Source organism: Acinonyx jubatus, chromosome C2, assembly GCF_027475565.1.
Source record: "Acinonyx jubatus isolate Ajub_Pintada_27869175 chromosome C2, VMU_Ajub_asm_v1.0, whole genome shotgun sequence".
Taxonomy (NCBI): Eukaryota; Metazoa; Chordata; class Mammalia; order Carnivora; family Felidae; genus Acinonyx; species Acinonyx jubatus.
In genome coordinates this window covers 86849659-86863986 of record NC_069384.1, presented here as the reverse complement: position 1 = coordinate 86863986, position 14328 = coordinate 86849659, and the positions used below count along the sequence as shown (strand labels likewise).

The following is a 14328-nucleotide window of genomic DNA, read 5'->3' as shown; positions in this document are numbered from 1 at the left end:
ATGGGCTAAATCTGAGATGATATGAGTAAAGGAGTAAAGGAGGAGGTGTCAAGGACAATTTTAGATTCCTAGTTTGAGTAACCCAATAGATGGGGAGGTTATAGAACCCTGGAACATAACTAGAACTCTCTTGGATCAAAGAACATTCTGAAATTATAGTCTATACTTACTGCCTCCATTTCTTTGCTCCCCATTTTTTTTAAAGCACTGGTGTATGAATTCTGACCACACAGCTTTCCTGTGACTGCCCTCTTTACCCTTTATCATCCAATTTGGCTTTTTCACAGACCTCCTGACCCTCAATTATTCTATAGTATTCTAATATATATTATATATTTATATATATTACATATATATTTATATACATTACATATATATATAATACATATGCGTAATATATATAAAATCTCTCTCCCTCCCTCCTTAAATAGATAGAGATAGAGATAGAGATATGAGGGAGGGAGAGAGGGAGAGAGAGATTGATTTTCTCTTAAAATCCTCTTTCCTTGATTTTTAAAAAAATTTTTTAATGTTTGTTTATTTTTGAGACAGAGAGAGACAGAGCATGAACGGGGGAGGGTCAGAGAGAGAGGGAGACACAGAATCGGAAACAGGCTCCAGGCTCTGAGCTGTCAGCACAGAGCCCGACATGGGGCTCGAACTCACGCACCCTGAGATCATGACCTGAGCCGAAGACGCTTAACCAACCAAGCCACCCAAGCGCCCCTCTTTCCTTCATTTTAATTATGTTTTCACTTCCTAGGTCCCCTCCCACTTTATAGCTCTTTCCTAGCTTTCCTCTTTGCTGGATCCTCTTTTTCCTTTTCTTATTTTTTGTTATACTTTTTCAGTAATTGAAAATACTGTCTTTACTTTCATCCCAAACTATCTCTCTGGCTGTGACTCTGCTCCCCAACCCAGGTCCTACATTGCCTGTCGCCTGGTAGACCTTTCCCTGTGATGGCTGTCTACACTTCAAAACTCACTTGGCAGAGCTTAACTCACAGTAAGACCTAATGAATCTACTCTGCCTCATATTTCTATTCATTGTGCTACTGATGGTCCAGGTTCTAAAGCCAACTATTCTTTGAATCCTTCTCCAACTATAGACTCAATTGGCCTGAGTCCTATTGATTCTTCCTTCAAAATTCTCTTGTGTATCTTTTTTCCTCCCTATACAAATAAAGCCCCTTTGTTCTCATACCTTGGTTATTATGATAGTTTGGCTAGCCAACCTCCTAGCCTTTAGTCTGATTTATTTTTTCAAAGTGCTGTCCTTAAATCACTTCCATAAGAATTACCTGGGGAGCTTTTTAAAAATATCAATTCATGTGGCTACCTGTATTTAATCAGAATATTTCTGGGTAAGGCCTGCAACTTGAACAAACACCCTAAATAGATCTATCATATATAAATTTGGAAGAAAAAAAATGCTCTAATCTCTTCCCACCTTGTTTTCTTCCTCATAGCCTTTCCTAATGAGTAGTTCCAAAGCCTGACCTTGATCATGGAACTTCCCTAATCACAGCTCTTCAGTGGCTCTCACTCAACCAAGCAAATCAAGTCTCCCAGGACAGGACATCACAGTCTTCCAGTTTTTGATGTCCACATAAAACACCAGCCTAATCTTTACCTCCCCTCTCTCACCCTGTGATAAAAGTGAATTGTACTATTTACCACCCCTCAAACATACCAATCATAATACCCTCATGCCTCTGTCCTTTGGCCCACTGCACTTTGAACACCCAGGAAATGTCTCTCTTCCCTTCCATTTCCACCTGTCAGACTTCTACCAACTCCCCAATGGCCCTTTCTCTCAACCCTTTCCATTTTCCTTTCTCTCTTTCCATTCCTTGTCCTCCAAGCTAGAAAGGACCTCTCCAGGCTTTGAGGTCTTCCAGCAGGTTTTACATTTTGCTACTTACTCATTACACAGTTTTACATCATTTTTCTTTTAATTCTACTTACAAATTTCATGAAGAGAAGAATTAGATTTTATAAAAAGACACACTTCTGGAATAGGAAGGAGGTTGACCTGGGTTCAAGATCCATCTAGTGCACATTCTTGGGAAAAATCATTTAACTTCTCTGAGCTTCGTCTCTGTTAAGTGGGATAGTGTCACTTACATTATAGGACTTGGGTCAGTGTAAGTTGAGGTGTCTTGTAAAAAGCTGAGCCATAGGAAATTGCTTATATTCAATTATTTTCACTTGCAAAAATGGAAATTTCATTGTATCTAGAAGTCCTCCTATGTTTTAGTACACTTTCCTTTAAAATATCATTGTAGGTGTACTTAGGTGGCTCAGGCGATTAAACGTCCTACTTCAGGTCACCATCTCAAGGTTTATGAGTTCAAGCCCTGCATCGGGCTCTGTGCTGATAGCTCAGAGTCTGGAGTCTGTTTTGGATTCTGTGTCTCCCTCTTTCTCTGCTCCTCCCCTGCTTGCTCACTCTCTCCCTTTCTCTCTCTCCCTCAAAAATAAATAAACATTAAACATTTTTTTTAATAAAATAACATTGTGTACCACACTGTGCTTTGCATCCACTTAATACATTAGCCCTTTTGCCCAACATATATGTGTATATTTGTATAATATTATATACATATTATATTTTCATTATATTCATATAATTACAATATTAAAGGAAAAAGAGCCCAAAAGGGCACTGCCCCAACATGGAGTTGGCAAACTCTTAACCTACCTCCAGGCTTACTCTTGCCCATTTCTTTTTCAAACCAGGTGAACAAACAGCAATTTTAACAATAAGCTAAAGTAAGCTCTTTCCTAATAAGAGAGCGCTGTTAAATAAAGGTCAGCAGGAAATGTAACAACACTCATTGTCTCTTGTTTATGGTCCTTCTGGGCATCACACAAACTTGCTCAAATTCCTCTCCTGAGCATGACCTTACCTAGAGTTGATTGGACTACATTATGCTCCCCCTGACTGGGATCTTTTGTCATCAATCAGAACAGCAATGAGATTTTCAAATGCAACTTTTTTTTTAATGTTTATTTTTGAGAGAAAGAGAGTGAGCAGGGGAGGGGCAGAGAGAGAGAGAGACACACACACACAGAATCTGAAGCAGGCTCCAGGCTCTGTTCTGGCAACACAGAGCCTGACTTGGGGCTCAAACTCACAAGCTGTGAGATCATGACCTGAGCTGAAGTCAGAAGCTCAACTGACTGAGCCACCCAGGTGCTGCTCAAATGCAACTTCTAAACAAAGTATGCACTTTTGGTGTCTTTAGCTATCTTTCTCTACCCTTGCAAGAGTATGGAGAAACCTCTTGACCAATTAACCCTAAGGGAACTCTGAGCTTGAGAAGGTCAGTGTTATATTGGTTATAAATGAACCAGGAAGGTGTTGATGTTTTCACTTTCCAACTTACTGTTAACTCTTCAGATTTATCAGCCCAAGGAAAGATTCTTTGTCTAATGCTCCCTTTGTTAAAAAGTAATTTGTCCCACAAAGTCATTATGCTAAAGGAAGTTCTCAAGGAGATTATAGATTATCCAGGTACTATATCAGGTTCCAGGGGCTAGGAGGAGACAAATGCTATCAGAAAGGTATGCAGTGCTTTGGGTATTTTCATACAGAAAGATTACAAATCAAAGCTAAGAAAAGGACAAAGCTCCAAGAAGCGTCAGTATTAACTGGGTTCCAATCTACCTCTCTCTCTCTCTTTTTTTTCTTTTTGACACTTATATGCCAGTTATGTCCCATTGAGTAAGTTAATTAACATCTCTGTGCCTCAGTTTCCTCCTTCATAAAATGAGGCCTTCATACCTGCCATTCAGGGGCAGGTGGCTAGCGCAGTGGAGCAGGAAATAGCCTTTCAAGAAATGGTGCCTGTTGTTATTATTAAGGTGGGGGCCAGGTAATCATGTCAAATGCTACAGAGAATTCAAATAGGCAGGGCTTTGGATTTGTGATTTGCATTTTACTAATTCATTGGTGAAAGGAGAGATCACTTTCCAAAACAAGGTTAAGCATCAAAATTAGGTTCAATATCATTAAAAGATGAGCAGATGGTGAGGAAACAGGCCATTCTTTAAAAGAATTTTTCCCCAAAAAACAAAGCAAGAGTGAGGGCAGTTGACAAAGAGCCAGTAGGATGTAAGAGTGGTATAGACACCCTTTCTTTTGAGGAGAGCCATGAGGGCCTCTTGATAGCTGGTGAACTAGCATCTTACCTCATTTTGTGCATTACACATGGAATTCATGCTCAATTAAGCTGAGTCCCATAACTGTGTGGTGGGCATCCTCATGAAATGGGAGTTTTAAGACAGGGAAATGGAAGCTCAAAGACACTAGATGTCCTGTCCCAAGTCCCACAGCAAGTATGACAGAGCTAGCCTCTCAGCCAGTGCCTCTGACTCTAGATCCAAGGCCACACTGCCTCACCTAACTACAAATACATCACCTTTCCTTCTGGAGATGGTCTCACTGAGACATGTACATTTCCAGAGAGGATTGGGGGGCAACAACCACGGAGAAGTAGCTGTTCATTTTTCATATGGTTCCTGTCAACAAGACCTTTACATGATAGGCACTTGACATGATAATATCTTCTGTAGCTTGTGAACCCCTAGCAAGTTCAAGGTATTATGCTAGGCATTTGATATGCGTTTTCTCATTTTCAGCTCAGAACAGACCCAAGAAATGAGTGCTCCTCTTATTTCCATTTTATACTTGAGAAAACTGAGGCAACACAACTTGCAGGTGGCAAAGCTGCGGTTCAAGAGAAAGCCAGACTGACTCCTCAATTTTCACGCACTGAAGTTGACACCTGCTGGCCATTTGACACATTTTCTGCTCAGGCACCAATCTGCACAGGCCCCAGTTGTACACGCCCAGACTGTGAGGTCCCAAAAGGGTCATGCTTAGAACCCCAGGAAACAGAGGGAAGCACATGACTCGCATACAAAGGTCTTGCCAGCAGCTGACCAGGGCAATCTGCTTTCCTGTGGATTAACATCTATCTCTGCTCTCTCTCCTTACCCATTAAGTAAACGCCTAACGCACGGTGCTGGCCCTCATCCAGATGCTGAGCAAGGTTTGCAGATAGGATTCTAAATGGTAACTATGGAAGAGTGATTTGACAGTGTCCCCCCACACGTTTCCACACTGAGAAGTAGTAAAAGGGAAAGGAGAGCCACACAAATGAGCACAGTTTTGTAACAGACCTCACATATATTCCTTAACGTAACCTCAAATTGTTTCTCTATTTTTTCTGCAGTCTTATCCTTTGAATAACAAAACCAAAAAATGATTCTATTCTTCTGCCGCCAATTTCTAAGATAATTTGGGTTGACACCACATTTCAGATAAAATATAAATTATGTCCCAATTCTCTCTGCATAATACTCTCCACAACCCACTATAGATCAGTGGCATTATAAGCTCTATTTCCTTGCCATCCCATTTTCCCCAAATCGGCCTTGACCTCGTCAATGTAGTACATGGGCTACTTTCCTATATTATCACCTTTCCTCAGTCGAGGTAGAATTTAGATGACAGGTCCTTCCATTTCTAGAAGCTGTTGTTGCTGCTGCTGCTGTTTTGTTGTTGTTTGTAACTATTTTAACTCAAGCAAATATAGTAATTTTCCTGGGGTTTGCTCTCCTTAAATTGTAGATATTCAAATGCTCTATTACTGTGAAATTATTATAATTTGTATTCGAAAGCAATGACCTAATAAGTTACACATTTTATGCCTCAGTAGTCTGCTAGATTTGTGAATAAATACCACAGTCAATTCTGACAGCACCTTTAATGGTGTGCAGATTTCTTTCTTCTTTGCTAGGTAGTGCAGTTTGATGTGATCCATATTTCAAAGGCATAATAGGAGCTAAGGGGTTTCTTACTGGTAGTTCTTCAATAAAGATAAGCAGAAAAAAACTCTCCTATGCCCAAGTGTTCTCTTGGCTGGATCTTTATCACTGTTTGTCAACAAGCTTCCACTAAAGTGACATTGAATTAATTCATATTTGCAAAAGCAAATCAATTTTAATAAAAATTTAAAGTGAAATTCAAACTGAAACTTCACCTGAAACTTGAACTTCTAAATTTCTATTCAGCCAAAGTCAGTTAAGATTTATGACAGATATAGAAAATAGGAGGAAGAAAACAGATTTCCTTTATTATCCTAACCTAAGTGCCATCTGGCACCATGCTAGGAAAAACAAAACAAAACAAAAACAAGAAATCTAGTTTGGGGCTACTCTTGGTCCGGATGTGCTTATAGGATTTGATGAAAAAATTCTACAAGATGAACTAGATACTGGCCAATGCTGACTTTTAGGAATACCTGTCAAAAGCAGAATAAGGAAGCAGATGCATGGGCAGGCCACTCAGAGACAGAAAGGACAGAGCTCTTGGCTGCCAATAGGAACGTCACCCAGCACTGAGCATTTTCTGATCAGCTTCAGAGATTCTTTTGGTACCAAGAGATTGTTCAAATCAGTTTACCCAAGAGTAAATACTTGAGAGGGAGTAAGAGTAGGCGGAGAAGAAAGAGTAGATAATTGGAAGAAATCGTTGAAAAGGAATATGCCAGAGCCAAACTGTTTTATCAGAAATTATTAAAATTAATAGTGGCTAACAAATTTTGATTACTTATTCATGAGTCAAGCACTGTTCTATGTTATCTCATCCCATTGACAAACTTACAAGTAGGTTTTATTATCTCTATTTTTCAGATAAAGAAACTGAGGCACAAAGAGGTCCAGCAATTTGTCCAAAGTCACACAGTTAGTGTTAAGGCCTTCATTCAACCTCAGACGATCCAGTCCTGATTCCGGATTCTATACTCTTAATCACCATTGCCAAGAAATTCCAAAGCAATGTGCATTTAAAATAATAACTTTCAGACCATTAAGGTTGCAGGTAAATTTAAATGAACATCTTTTTTAATTTCTTTTAAATGTTTATTTATTTCTGAGACAGAGAGAGACAGAGCATGAGTGGGGGAGGGTCAGAGAGAGGGGGAGACACAGAATCTGAAGCTGGCTCCAGGCTCCGAGCTGTCAGCACAGAGCCCAACGCGGGGCTTGAACCCACAAACCGTGAGATCGTGACCTGGGCCGAAGTCGGTTGCTCAACCAACTGAGCCACCCAGGTGCCCCTAAATCAACTTCTAATAAGAATTCAAACCTGAAATATTTATCAGAACCAGATCTTGAAACTACAATTGGTAACAAAACACCATGACTTTTCCTCATCTGTTGTTACAGTTACGAAATAGAACTTGAAATCATAATATGATTTGGAGAATATATAAAAATCTATGTTTAAAGAAAAATTTTTTTTCTTATCAAGGTCGCATAGAATTTGTTAGAAAAAAACAATTCCTCAGGGGTCCTGGGTGACTTAGTTGGTTGAACATCCATCCGACTTCAGCTCAGGTCATGATCACATGGATTGAGGGTTTGAACCCTGGGTCGGGCTCTGTACTGACAGCTCAGAGCCTGGAGCCTGCTTCATATTCTGAGTCTCCTTCTCTCTCTACCCCTACCCTACCCTACCCTACCCTCTCTCCCTTTCTCTCAAGAATAAACATTAAAAAATTTTTAAAAAAGAAAAAGAAAAAACAATTCCTTCCTTTTCCTCTGATTAAGAAGCGACCCAAATGCAAATCAGTTTAATTCAGTTCTTTTAAACAATCAATTATCAGGCCCCTTTTGAGAGAAGGCACTCAAGCTTTTGCTTCTTCTTTAAAATAAATAACTCAAATTCACACTATTTCCATGAAATAGGTATAATTTACATTCAGAGTCAGTAGCCTAGTAAGATAAAAAGATTAATAAAAAGACTAGAAGACATGCTCCTTTGCCCTCAAATTGCTTGCAAACTAATACTGATTACCCCTTAAAAGAAAGTACTGCTCAGTAACCAACAGCATCTGGGGTTGTATAAAGGACACATGTCCCTGCCCTCTGCATGTGACTTTAACATGGATGGGAGTTAGCTAGAGGGGACCTCACAAGGCCATCCAACAAATTCTTTCTCAGCACTTAGCTGATCAGAACATACAACCAAGTCCAAGGTTCTTGTCATTTTAATGGGTGTTTCTTGGACACAGTGCCTTCAGGGAGGAAAGAGAGGAAACGAGTGGTGGACTGACAAACCAGAGGAGCTGGCAGAGCATGGGAGTAACTTCCCACATGCCCACTGAAAGCCCTCCACACTGCCCGCTACTCAGGCTCACTCTACACCTGGGAAATTACAACAACGAGAGTCCAAACAAAGAACAAACAGAATGTTTTACTCTTTTTCAGTAATAAAACAGCTCTTTGCTATCTCTGAGCCTTTCTGTAGCCAAGGCTCTTCTTCTCTGGCCCACCATCTCCCAGCATGTGAACACAGGGTGGGACTTAATCTGAGGGACTCATGTAGTGTGAGGATTCTGAGGTTCTCTATCTAGATTTGACCCCTGTTCTTCCATTACTAGCTGTGTTTCTTTGGCCAAGTCACTTAAGGTTTTCAGTATGTTTCTGCATGTGTCAAATGAATTCCCATAACATTGACCTTGCTTGTTTGTCGGGATTTTGAATGAAATGACATTTATAAAATATGTGTTGGTATGATGAGTGATCAATCCAAACTAGTCATGGTGATAAAGGATCACCTGCGTTCACAAAGCCTCATGCCACATTAAACTTTATGGTGCATAACCATTTCCACTGTATTGTACATGTGTGTGTATGTGTTCTTTACTCAGATAAATTGTAAGTCTGTTGTTTTAATATTAACTCCATCCAAAATGATATGGTCTCTGACAATGAGAGGTTATAATTAAGTAATGAAAACTTCACACACAGTGATGTATTACAGACAATTATGTGCTAAATCTCATACTAGACCCACAAAGTGCTTTGGGACCACCAAGAAAGGAAAGGCTAATTTTAACTGGGAATTTGGGACAGCAAATAGAAGACTGGATATTTGATCTGTGGCTTTAGACAAGAGCTTGGATAAGAATTAGAAGTGAAAAGGAGGAAACAGATGTCTTAAAAATTACAAAGGTAAGAAAGACTCAATTTGGGGATTCATGGGATATGAGGAGTGAATAAGAGAGAAAATTGACAGATAACCAGACTTTTTAAGCCCAGAAAAGTGGGAAGAGAGTGTTGGTTGGAGTTCAGTGGGGGATCACAGAGAAGGAAGGGAATTGGTAGAAGAGAAGGTCAGTTGGAACACATGAGTTCAAAATGGAGGAAAAACATCCAGATAAGAATGTCTCCTTGTGAAATATAAATTGCAACTCAGGAGAGGGATGCAGATTTTAGAGCCATTTTCACAAATGTGATCATTTAAACTTAGGCAATCACTTTGGGGGAAAGAACAAATCAAGAATTTAAAAGCAACTAGGATACAACTGTGAGAAGCAGCTACACTTCAGGGCCACTTTAGAGGTATAATTTTAAAGGAAACTTTGGGGACCTGGGAAAGAAACCAAGAGAATTCAGAATCACAGGAGCCAAGGGAAGACAGAATGTCACAGAGGCAATGATGATCAGGAATGTCAGGCCCTGCAGAGAGCCTGGGGATGGTGAAGACAGAGGGACTATTTTGGCCATTGTGGTGACCTCAAAGAAAGCTATTTCAGGACTGACCCGGAGCAGAACAATTGAGAGGGTGAAGTGGAAGGAAAGAGGATGCAAGGAATCATAGCTTGAGGGACAAGAGAAGGTGTTTTATTAAGATAACAGAAGGCTGAGCACATTTGCAGATTGACCAGAAGGAGCCAGTAAAATGGACTAAAGCTGAAGAATAAACAAAGGCTAATAAGTGTTTCAAAACCTGGGAGCACTGAGTTATCAACCCCTGTTGAATGTTAAACTCAGCTAGGACCCTTGCAATAATACTTAGGCCTAATTCTGATATGCAGAGATTCTGGTTAAATTGTTTTGGGCTAGAAAAGGTATCTGTATTATTTATTAGTTCTTCCAGGTGATTCTAATATGTATCCAGATAGAAAAACCACTGACTCCGAAGAACTGGACATTGAATTAAAGCCACAATAAACGTTGCTTTTGGTTGACAAAAGGCTCTTCTTCCTCTAAAATGGGTTATGGTACTATTGGGGTGGAGGAGTAAGGATTAATTAAGAGCAGTAAGGAAGGATTAATTAAGAGCAGAAACATTTTGAAGAAAGAACTTGGAAGAAATAATGGATGCTTTCAGTCTGAAAAAGTAGAATGTGAGACTTAGAGGAAAGGGTGGGAGTGACATTGCCATGAAAGAAACTTCAAACCCCAAAGAACAATAGGCTTCTACCAGGGATAAATGAGGTAATTGTCCATTTACTGCCTCCTCCTTTCTATCCCTATAGGTGGGCCACTTCCTGACACAAAAAAGGAATTACTCTCTTTCCTGTTCTTCTTAGGAAAAGGAGAAGAAAAAGAATTTGGAAACAGGAAAGATCTAGAAAAACAGTAAAGTTACAGAGCCTTAAGGAAAACTTGTTTAACTAGGAGTATCAAAAGTGAGAAAAGCTAAGCTGTGGACTCCAATCCCTGTGAAATCTCTTAGACTTTTCCATGAAGGCATCTTGGAAATCACCTTGCCCAACTCCTCCCATTTAAATGAGTGAATTACAGGGCACCCGGATGGCTCAGGGAGCTAAGAGGCCGACTGTTGACTTTGGCTCAGGTCATCAGGTCATGATCTCACAGTTTGTGAGATCAAGCCCTGTGTAGGGCTCTGCACTAGCAGCACAGGGCCTGCTAAGGATTCACTCTCTCCCTCTCTGTCCCCCCCTCCCCCGCTCCCTCCCTCTCTCTCTCAAAATAAATAAACATTAAAAAAATATGATGAAGGGGCGCCTGGGTGGCTCAGTTGGTTGAGTGTCCAAGTTCTGATCAGGTCATGATCTCACAGCTTGTGGGTTCGAGCCCCGTGTCAGGTTCTGTGTTGACAGCTCGGAGCCTTGAGCCCACTTAGGATTCTGTGGCTCCCTCTCTCTCTGCCCCTAACTCATTCGCATTCTGTCTCTCTCAAAAATAAATAAACATTAAAAAAAAATTTTTTTTAATGATGAATGAATGGAAATTCAGAGGGACCAGACCAAACAGCATATGAGTACCACCAAGGGACCCTGAAACAAAATCCTTTATTCCCACACCAGAGCCTGCTGTTCCTGTGCATTCTGCCTCATGACCTCTGTGGTTGAGGTCTCCAGTGAGGAAAATGGTCACAGCTCTTCTGTGAGGATTAATAAGAAAATCTGTAAATTGTTTTTAGCTTGTTAGGAGAGAAAAAAAATGTTCAATTTCTACTTTATTGCTATTATTACATGAACCAGATTGAATTGCTGTGTCTCTTAAGAGTTTCTTACGACTAGTGTGAAGTTTCCCATTTTAACCTAAGCCAATTTTAAACGGCCCATAGAATACAGAGAGAACTGTAATAATTCAATTGCCACACTCAGTACATTGTTTGAAATACAACCGAAGAGGAGGATGGAAACTTGCAAGCTTGAAGCAGGAAGATGGAGCCTGTGAATGTGTAAAAAGACATATCCTAGGTAATGAAGAAGGGGCGGTGTGTGGTGAGAAGGGTAGTGTTCACCTGCACTGCAGGGCCTCAGTACATGGACCGTGGCCATAACATGCAAGGGCCAGTGTTGTTCATTTATAAAGCGAGAAGACTAAACTCAGTTACCTCTCAAGTCCTTTCCATTTCGGACCGTATTTTAATTGTTGCCATCATCCTCCACAAAAATATCCTGAAATAGTTTAAGACAAATTACATAGAATATCTCATGGATCATAGTTCCAGGGTTGTTTTTTTTTTATTTTTTTTTTAAATTAATTAAATAAATGTATGTCTCAGCTTCAGATTTCTTTTGTAAGGCAGAGGAGCACTGGAGTAAATATTCTTCCCTCTCAGCTCTGTGCTTCAGGGGCCTCGTCACCACCTTTGGTTAGTTGCACCAGGCACTAGTCTAGTTGCTATTTACCCTGCATGGCTGAATGCTCCGTTCTCACGTCCCGCACAACCAGGGAGGGCACTGACCAATGAGCATTGTGTCCTGGTACAAACATCCCTGAGCACCTATCTCTTTTCCTCCTTTTCTTGGATCCTACCCCAGTGTGCGGTGTGCTTTTGGGTCATCTCAGGAGCCATCTGGGCCATGTTGGGGAGAACTGAGGGAGCAGAGTGCTGACTGAGTGGCATGCACTGTAGGTAAGCTAGAATCTCTCAGAGAACCGTATTTATTTTGCATTCACCCTTTTGAATTAGCAGAGGAATTGGTGATAGTTACTATGTAGAAAGAAGCATTAAAGAGAATGGTATCGGATTGGTTGTGTCAGAAAATAGCTAGAGGATGGAAAACTAGACAAGGCAATGCTTCCTGACTCTGGAAAGATTTGTAGGACCAAAAACTCCAGAGTACAGGGAGCTGATAACTTGTGGGAATGCTTCCTTTCATAGGGAAGTAATTTTTCTTCTCTCTTGGACTCAGGATGTTTCTAGATTCTAGTGTATATTTTCTCATATTTTTTACAATGGTGTGGGGTTCATTCACAAGTCACAGTTGCAACTCTAATATAATGGAGTTGTGTGATTTTTCTCAGCCTTTTAAATTTTCAATTATTTTATTACCAGAATTCTCTTCTGTTTGATCAATTTCCTGAAAGAAGCTCCATCTAAACATGCAAACAGAATTGGGGAATAGTTGCAAACATCTGGGCAACTCTAGAAAAGGTATCTTAATTGATTATTTTAGACAAGTCTTTGATCTTTACTAGTATTAATTATCCAAGAATGTGCTGAGATCTCTAATTTTGCATATGTGCAAATGGTCTCACACAAATATATTTGACAATAGTGTTACTTTACAGGAGATTTTCTTCCTCTGCAAACTAAATCAGAGTAATTTTAGTTATGAGAAAATATATACAAATTCAAACTGACAGCAATTCACGGATCCCTAATATTCCAGTGTGCTCTGGTATTTGTCACCAGCTTTGTAAAATGATTATTAATAGTCTGACTGCAAAGTTGTTTAAGAAACATTTCATTTCAAATTAGGCATAATCTTTTTCTTTCAGATTATACAGATGCATTGTTAAAGCCCTTTCCTCCTTCCCTATATTTGGTTTATTTTCTCTGTTTAAAAAAAAAAGGAGAAAAAAATATATAACGAGGAACAAAAGAACTTGGAAAGAAGCAAACAAAAGTTGGCAAGTAATTAGGAAGTTTATTTGACTATCTTAGATCAACAAACAATGCTTTAGGTCTTTCCAAAGCACTTTGTACCATTTGGTTCAAATGCATTCCTCTGAGTGGCTAATTTTTTAGCAACAACAGAGGGTGTTCAAGATAAGGCAGGGTGGCAACACCAGTAACTGACAACCAGTTGGGAGGCCTTTGTCTAAGAACCTGCCGTGAACAGGAAACACTGACAGTCAAAGGAAAGAAGACTTCTATCTGAAGGACACTTTTCACAAGAACAAATAATTCAAAATTACATTGAAGATAATACTCCAGGGAAGTGATTACTATTCCCAACTTTACTCTTAGGATTCTTCCCCAAAAATTTAGATTGCTGTTGTGGGCAAATGGGCTACACTGAGCCACACAAACAGAACTCAACCAATCAGTCAACCAGTAGTCAATCAACCAATAAAATCTAAATATTTCAGATCCAAAGCCTAAGTTTCCTTCCCCTAAATGTGTTGAGATACTTGGTTTTTCTAACGTGCTTTGAGCAAAGAGACTTCATTGGCATAAAATAATAAAGATTTTAAACATCGGCTCACATTTTTTTTTGTTTTTTTGTTTTGTTTTGCTTTGTTTTTCAATTTCCCAACCGTGGAGCACTGGTTTTAAGAGCTGTCAAAACCCACTCGTAGACTGGTTTACTCCCACTGGAGAATTCTGAAAACCTTTGACTGCTTGAAAGGATACCACCACCTATGGTATCCCTAATAAAGGCCCGCCACAGCTATCCACAATTCACCAAGGTCAAGGCTGTCCCATGAACTCCTCCATCTTGACTCCACCTGCGTGAGTGATGGCCTTAGCTAACATTTTTGAGCAATATATGTGAGGCATGTGCTAAATGATTTCGGTCTTGACTTTTAACAGAATCTTGGAAATAACCCTATGAAATAAGTGCTATTGTTATCCCCAGATGAGGACACTGAGAGTTAACCACACTCTCAGTGTGGACACTGAGAGATACCACAGCTAGTAAATAAAAAACCAAGGTGCAAACCCAACACTGCCTGACCTCAGGTCCATGCCTTTACCCATTACACTGTTTTACCTCCTTAGAAAGAACATTATTCTCATGATGTTTCTGGATACCC

General features: G+C 39.9%; 1 protein-coding gene across 2 annotated transcripts in view; it reads left to right on the top strand.

Moving 5' to 3' along the window:
• The window catches only part of KCNMB2 (potassium calcium-activated channel subfamily M regulatory beta subunit 2), a 235049-nt gene that overhangs the window by 11420 nt on the left and 209301 nt on the right, over nt 1-14328 (top strand). Inside the window, exon 1 of one of the 2 annotated variants that reach the window (XM_053221194.1) lies at nt 10827-12196. The exons of the other annotated variant lie outside the window; for it this stretch is intronic. Coding sequence (XP_053077169.1) covers nt 12186-12196 — 11 coding nt within the window. The 5' untranslated portion in view covers nt 10827-12185. Of the gene's footprint in view, nt 1-10826; nt 12197-14328 lie in introns of those variants that run through there. 2 annotated transcript variants of the gene reach the window in all.